Below are 7,586 nucleotides of genomic sequence, written 5' to 3' on the forward strand. Positions count from 1 at the left end.
CTACTTAGCATCCACTTTCCCCCTCTGCGCATCAACTAACTCCCTCACCCTCTCACTCAATTCCCTCACCGCATCCTTCAACCGCTTACACTCCCTGCGCGCCTCCTCCTCCGCCTCGGCGAGCTCGTCGCCGTCCATCAGCAACCGCGCCACCTCATCTCGCAGGTCCTCATTCTGTGCCCTCAGCGCTTCACACTCCTTCCACATCTCGCTCCCCTCCTCTGCCAGGCGCTCGATCTCGGCCCAGAGCCGGCGCCGGTCCGCCTTGAGCGCCTCCCGCGCCCGGCCCAGCCGGCGAATGTGCCGGACCGCCAAGTCGAGAATGGCATAGCGGTGGACGCGGCCGGTGGTGGGTGTGACGAACCTTTTGCTGGCAGCGTGATGATGATGGTGAAGATGATGAAGATGGTGGCCCGGGATGGGGGAAGAGGAGGAGCTGTTTTCGGATAGGGATCGGGAGGAGGCGAGAACAGCATTCATTAGGCGGTGGTGTTGGGAGGTTATTTGGGTTCGGTAGTGTTTGTCCGAGGCTCTCTTGCGTTTGAGCTTGTCATCCGCGTCCGAGGGGTGGTGGCGGCCGTGAGCATGGTGCTTAGGATAGCGCGTTAGGGGCCAGAGAACAGGGTCATACATGGTGACGCTGGGGTCGGATTCGAAGGTATCGGAATCCTCTCCGTTGGGATTGAAAAAGTAGTTGTCTGTGTCAACGGTTTTGGTGGAAAAGTGTGAAGGCGGTGTTTCCCGGACGTCGTGGCTGAGGTGTTTGTTGAAAGTGCCCAGCGTCTTGGGCTCGAAGGGAGAGGAGGGATTGCACACCAAGGAAGAGGAGCTCGAGTACTTTGATTTTCCGTGGTTGCTACTGCTGCCGAGGCCTGGGAGAGGAGGCAACTCATAGGCGACAGACATGACTTGGGGACAGTATGTGCGTAACTGTCCCATCGAGCTGGGATCGTCTCCATCGCTGTCATTGGCATATGATGGGAAATAACCCCGCTCAGGAGGAGGAGCAGTGTGGCTGGTGATGGGACACACAATTGGTTTACTGACGAGCTGAGAATCGGGTGCTTCCCGAGCGTAGTTCTTGACATTTTCTGTCGAGGTGTTTGAGATCGGCTGAAAGGTCTGGATGGCAGAATCTGCGCCTGACTGGTGTGTACTTTTCTCCTTGACAGCGTCCGGCTGTAAATTCGAAAGTCGTGGATGGCCTAGCGGCGTCGGCTCTTGTGAGTTGATGACGCTGGACTTGCGAGACGCCTCTTGTTGCATCCGGCCATTGTCTGTTCGAGCAGCTTTCCGGGCTTTCTCCATCCTGGCCTGTCTCCAGCTCTGCGTTAAAGCGGAGGCTTCCTATACTCCATAGTCGGTGCTGGGATAGAACCCGAGGCGGGATGGAGGTCTCTCGAGCTCCTCGGCCTTGCGTTTGCCCAAGGAAGACGGACAAGCATCTGCCTCGCTGCCGTCGGCGTGGGTCTTGGAAGAGGGATTGGGGGAGTAAAGGGACATGGTGCTGGATCTTGACACAGTAAGATGAACAAAGAGTGAACGAAATGACACAGATGTATCGATGAACGAGCGGATGGTCTGATGCCACAGAGTGCTTGGCTGCCGTCTGGGCTGTGGTAATATGGTGGATGGTGGCTTCGGGCGGTTGAGGAAGGCAGGTGTTCCAGGTTTGACATGTCCAGAGAGATAACAGACCGAGGTAGACATGGGCATAGACAACTCAGGGTCTCAGCCGGAAACGGTACCCGTCCTTGCCAATGGTGCCTGACTTACGTGGACACAACCCTTCAGACATGTGCATGTTCGCCAGGAAGTTCAGGCTAGTACCATCCTACCTGTACCTACCGAGATTCGTGTCCAACATCCCAGGTCTCTTGGGAAACCACCCTGTTCTGCCTTACCTAGGGAGGTGTGTTCAAACCAGCTAGGAAGCAGCGGAGCGAAAACCAGAGTCCCATGACCAAGGTATTACAAAGCATCCAAGAAAGAGATATCTGAGGCACCTATTGGACCAAAGACTTCCGATACACCCCCCCGGACTCATGAAGCTAATGCAGGTCCCAACATCCATCGACCCTAGCTCGATGCTCCCCGCATCACGAACTTTTTTAGACGCACGTTAAAGGTAATCGATGAATCACATGAAAATTCTCATTACCTTCCTCGGCCGGACCAAGGGATGTATCAGCGTGTTGGTCACAAGTGTCATAGGCAGGAAGCGTTTGAACTTGGGAGACTCTGTGGGAAAGAAGTTGATGATCGGAACTCTGGTCAGTCGGAGGGAACTCGGGGCCGGAACTCGGGATACGAAGGTGATAATCCTGAAAACGCGCAAAGAGGCTTTCATCGACTCAGTGCCCATTGGAAGGTAAGAGGTGTTGTTCTAAAGGCATGGCCGCCAACAAGCGTAGCTTAGCATGGGCATGACCATGATACCGGGCAGGACAGTCCAACACACTCAAACAAAGTCCCAGATACAGCAGCTGCATGTATTCTGATTTTTGTATTTTATTTTCTTTATCAAATATTCCACCGCCTGCCATCGCACAGCGACACTTGTAATATTGCGAACATTCAAAATTGTACACAGACCAGGCACCATCCAGGGGTGCATCCAACCTGATCCGACCCTGCCTGCCATTCCAATCCAGTCCATCCCAGCCCTTGAGAACCCCCAAGTCTAACCTGATATATATAGGTAGGTATATACGCGAAAAACCAAAACGAAAATCCCATCCAAAAGCCGACAATGCCCGGTTTAGAGGTAACGACAGTAGGTTTTGTTGTTCCAACACGACAGAAAAAGGAAACCGAGACAGAGAGTGTGTAGGTATGAGGGAGAGAGATAAGGGAAACGGTTATGGTGTGTACCCGAATGGGTGGTGCTCTCCGCGGAGAGGACATGCTCTTTAAATTGTAATATGTCCATGGCATCATATGTAGTAGAGATGGGTAGATAGGTAGAGATGAATATGGCACAACCCCCTTCTCCGCCGCCGCTGCTCGGACCTTTTCAAATCCGATTCCCAGTCAACTGCACCGACGGAAACAGCGCATACTGGTTCGGCGGAGGCGGGGTGCTGAGACTGGTGGTGCGCGCGCGGCCGCGCTTCATGATGGTCGCCGCGGCCGAGGACGACTTGGCCGCCGTGGCCGTCGTCTTCAGAGGCCCGACCTCATCCATCCCCGTCAGCCGCGCGAGATTCGACTCGCTGCCGCGGCTGCGGAAGTGAGGCGGACGGCTCGGGCGGCGGGTGGACGAGCCCGCAGACGGCTGCCTCTCAACGCCGCCAATGGCGACGCCGACGGCCTCCGACTCGGGAATGGCCTCGAATGGAGGGAACTGCTGGAGGGCTTCGGTCGCCGGGGTCGTCACGGGCGCGGGAGAAGCGGCGGCGGTGGTGCCGACGGGAGGGCAGGGCTCAACGCCGTCCAGCGATGACACGCTGGCGGTCATGCGGGTGTAGTCGGTCGACGAGGAAGCCGTCGAGTGGTGCTTGTTGTTATCGAACGCGGAGCTGGTGCTCTCGAAGGTGCCGGTCGTGGAAGCGCTGCTGCGGTAGCGGTTGAGGAGCGCTACAGGATCCATGTTCAGCGTGGGCTCGCCGAAGTGGGTGTCATGACGAAAAGCAAAGTCGGAGGACTCTTGCCTTTCAGCCTGGCAGGCCAACATCTGCTGATGGTAGTCGGTGGGAATCAAGAGCGACGGCGAGAGCGTGAAGGTCTGCGATTCACGGAAGCTCTTCAGGTCCGAAGGCCGCCGCACGTGGAGAAAGTCCGGCTGCTTCTTGGACTCGGCCCTCGGCAGCGAAAAGTTGGCCGCCTTGGGGTTGACCACGCCCGTCGGTGTGATGGCTTCTTGTGGTGTTGCAGTCGAGGCTTGGCTGACGGGGCTCAGAGCCGGCAGATCAAACTGGGCCGGAGTCAGCATCGTGGGCGAAGCCTCACTTGACGAGAAATCGTTCACGAACTGGTCGTCAGAGGGCGCAGTTGTCTCGGCGTCCCGGACCAGCTCGAAGGAAGCCCGGTCCCATTCGTACTCGCAGTCGGCTTCGGCAGCGTGGTCGTAGCAATAGTCGATATCCTCTTCCCATGCTTCCCTCGGCAGCACGTTCTCGCCCTCGTTCAATGCTTCCCTCAACTCCCGCTGCATAGCAAATAGGTCAAACCGACCGAGGGTGTCTGAGCCGTCACTCATCCGGCGGCTGGCGGACCGCAGCATCGGGACGGACTGGCTTCCGCGGAGAGACGAGTTGCTCGCGATGCTGATCCGCTGCTCCCGAGTCACGCCGAAAATCTCCTCCTCCTCCTCCTCCTCTTCCTCCTCGGCCACGTGAGGAAGAGTCTGCTCCGATGCCGAAGCCGTAGCGCTGCCTGAACTCGGAAGTGGCCAGTTCTCGTCGTCCCTCGCGGGACCATGCTCGGGGATAGCGTCCATGTCTGGCGGCTGCGCAAGCCCATACGACGTCGCGGGAGGGCTGGGAGCGTCGACATTCGTTTGTGACTCGTCGATCGAATCAAACCTCTCGTGGCGTGCGGAGGAGCGGCTAGAGCCTCGTGGCGGCACCATCGGGGCGCCCGTGAAGGACATATCAATCGGTGACCTTGGAGGACGCGGCGGTGGAATCCCCATGCTCATGTGTTCTTGTGACTGTGAACGCTTGAGCAATCGCCTCGAGGCTGACGGATTCTTCTTCAGTACGCGTGGTTGTGGGGCCGCCGTTGGTTGAAGCTCCGAGCTGGCGGCGACCTCCCCTTGCAGCGGGAGTGAGTCGGACGAGAAGTCGGCAAAGTGCATATCCTCCTGCCGCGACGGCCTTCGCCCGGGCATGAAGTCCTCCTGCCTCGACGGCCTCCGTCCGGTCAGGAAGTTGGGAGTCTGAGCATCCAGATGGCGGAAGTTGTAGGGCTCCGAGATGTTGGGTCGGCGCGTCTCTGAATCCTGTCTCGGCCGGCGCAATCCGAAGAGAGCAGGAAGGGTAGAGTCCCGGTTGGAGGGAGCGGATGTTGTGGCGGCGCCTGGGTCATTGGCGACGTCGGTCGAGTACAATGAGCTGGAAGAGCTGGGAATGCTGCTATCTCGCCGCCCTTTGCCTTTCCTGCCAAAGATGCTCTTGCCAAAGATTTGCACGCTGTCGGGTCGGTCCCGGAAGGGCACACTGCTGCTAGACCGCCCCGAGGACTTCCTCGAGATGGAGATGTTTTCCATCGTGAAATCCCACGAAGGTCGCCGGTCCGAGGTTAGTGACTTCAAAGAGGAGCCCGAAGAGGTGACAGGTTGGTTGTTGTGAGTGTCGAGGCCGGATGCTGCCCTCATCTGTTGGTTCAACTCGCGGATGCTCTCAGGAGACGGCGGGCCTGCCACCGCGGGATCAAGGAGCCCGTCGATCGAGCTGGCGTCATGTGGCACGGTGGAAGACGACATGACAGGCCTAACGGGGGGCGGCGCGGCGACCCTTTGTGGCCCTTGCAAGCCGAGGAACCTCGACTTCTTGCCCGGCTTAGGGCCTGACTTAGACGCTTTTGGCGGCCGGGTATCCCGGTCCACCCGATACACGGGCATATTAGAAGCTGCGTAGAAGTTCATGATGGGCGATCGTCAACTTCCGTATGTCTCACAATCGTGATGAGATGCGACAGCAGCGAGACATCAGTTGTGAAAAGCCCGGATTATAGCGGCCAGAGGTCGACGAGGTCTCTCGTTCACTGACACTCGGCACTTATCCGCTTGCCTGGGATGCGGCCTCCCCGGCGCGTGGCCGATGGCATCCGCAGATGGAAAGGGTAGTAGTCGAAGGCGTGGGTGAGAGGTATGTATGAGACAGACGTTGCGGCGTATAAGCTGGGACTGGCGTGATGCGTGTGCGGGATGAGCGGGAGCCAGCGACTCGTCAGTGAACGGCGCTGACTGACTGACTGCGCGAACCCTTCAAATCGTCGGTATGCAGTCAGCAACGAGCCGCGACCGATGCTGAGAACTGTTACAATGTCGAACAGTAACCGCCCTGTCGTATCTTAGTCGTGGTGAGATCCCAAGTGAACAGACAGCATCAATCAATCCTTCAGAGAACACGCGGGCAGCGCGGGACGGGCCTGGGGTTGGGGGTATCCATATAAGTCCTCTGTCTTCACTTTCACGGTCTGGCGGACCATCACCTTTGCTCGCCCGGGGGTCAGCGACTGGCAAGGGGGGTTCGACCGGCTGGGACCAACCTGGGAGCCAGGACCAACGGAGCCAAAGGCCAGGTACCCTGGCCTTTCCAGCCCGCCATGCCGACAAGGGTCAGGGCCTGAAGAAAAGTCTGTGGAACCAGAAGTGGATCGCGTGCAGCTCCTTCTCGGCCAGGGTCTCTCTCCCGGTCATGAGGATAGCCTCACCCCCGTGGTGCCCTTCGCAAGCTAACCACTAGCGTGGCACCGTTAGTACCAGCTCAGCCACAGGACACCAGCAAATGGTTCGCAGAAGTGAAAACGGTGAGCCTTCCCCGTTGGTCCAGCAGTCTCTCTGAACGGGCGTTGCCTCCCCGAGTCTACTAGTACGCATCCGTTTAACCGCGAAGTCAAGTGACGACAGGCCAGCTCCGAAGCTTTGTTTGCCTTTCTGTAAAGCAACACCAATGTTGCTAGTCTGCCACGAGGCGCGACAATCGAGAAACCCCTCCTTTTGGATGAGTTTTGACACCAGCATTGGGTTTCAGGGTGTCTCAGCGGGACATTCACCCGGAATCGTGGGAGAGCAAGCGAATCCCCCGTTTCGTTTCCTCTTTCAACTCATCAAATATGTACATACATACATGGACGCACAGCGCAAAATTGGGGGACCATGGCTGCATTGCACCCCGCGGGAGGAGGGGGGTGGAGAGGGAGAGAAAGTCTTTGCTGAGGTGAGTCGACAATCATCCACCACGAGGACGACAGGAATCGGTGCTGCCGCGCGGGGACGGGCCGGAAAATAACTAATGGTTGCACCACAAGACCGACGTAATTTTTGCAGCAATGCCGCTGGATATGCAGCCCATGGTGACGAGGTGAGAGATACGGGCAACTAGTTGTCGTTGAGGAGGGGATGGCCTGGACAACCGCAAAACGCCATATTGGCGGGACCAAACTCCGATGGCATTGTGCCGGATGCCCGCTTGGCACATTGCGAGTCGGGACACGGAAGAAGACATCAGACCTCGAGGGGCAGCGTCACGCAGAGGAGTACGGAGTACCTGACAGAACATGCAGGTAGCCAGCCGGCTGGCCGACCAGCTGACTAGCTGTTCAGGCCGGGACGATTGATGGGTCGTGAAACATGCTCCTGGGTATTCGATGGTGCTTCCAGAGCATCCAAAAGGTCCCAGGCATGCTGTCGCTTGCCGGTCGCCTCTGCGGATACAACGTCGCAGGTTTCGTGCGTATAGGCAAGCTACCGTCCCGGGCCCGACAATGGGTATGACGCCCGCGATAAATTTAGTCTTCCTCAGCTTCAATGATTCGCTCACCATGACGACGTGGTGCAGCTCTGGCATGCCGGCAAGTATATAGCTGCCGCATATTCATTACGGCTGTCCTGAAGTAGGTGGTGCGCTGAAGTAACT

General features: G+C 57.8%; 3 protein-coding genes across 3 annotated transcripts; all 3 read right to left on the bottom strand.

The window, feature by feature from the left end:
* Positions 1-906, bottom strand: VTJ04DRAFT_571 (uncharacterized protein; the record flags this gene model as incomplete). The annotated part of the gene is made up of 1 exon (XM_069363854.1): positions 1-906. The coding sequence occupies one exon, from the start codon at positions 904-906 to the stop codon at positions 1-3; it is 906 nt and encodes a 301-aa protein (XP_069223181.1).
* Positions 907-3,016: 2,110 nt separating this feature from the next.
* VTJ04DRAFT_572 (uncharacterized protein) lies at positions 3,017-5,590 on the bottom strand (the record flags this gene model as incomplete). The annotated part of the gene is made up of 1 exon (XM_069363865.1): positions 3,017-5,590. One exon carries the CDS (start codon positions 5,588-5,590, stop codon positions 3,017-3,019), a length of 2,574 nt encoding a protein of 857 aa, XP_069223182.1.
* A 116-nt stretch (positions 5,591-5,706) lies between these two features.
* Positions 5,707-6,836, bottom strand: VTJ04DRAFT_573 (uncharacterized protein; the record flags this gene model as incomplete). Its single annotated transcript, XM_069363876.1, has 2 exons — positions 5,707-6,008; positions 6,794-6,836. The coding sequence occupies 2 exons, from the start codon at positions 6,834-6,836 to the stop codon at positions 5,707-5,709; spliced, it is 345 nt and encodes a 114-aa protein (XP_069223183.1).
* Positions 6,837-7,586: the final 750 nt, after the last annotated feature.

This window comes from Mycothermus thermophilus (assembly GCF_041956435.1).
Source record: "Mycothermus thermophilus strain CBS 625.91 unplaced genomic scaffold VTJ04scaffold_1, whole genome shotgun sequence".
Lineage (NCBI taxonomy): Eukaryota > Fungi > Ascomycota > Sordariomycetes > Sordariales > Chaetomiaceae > Mycothermus > Mycothermus thermophilus.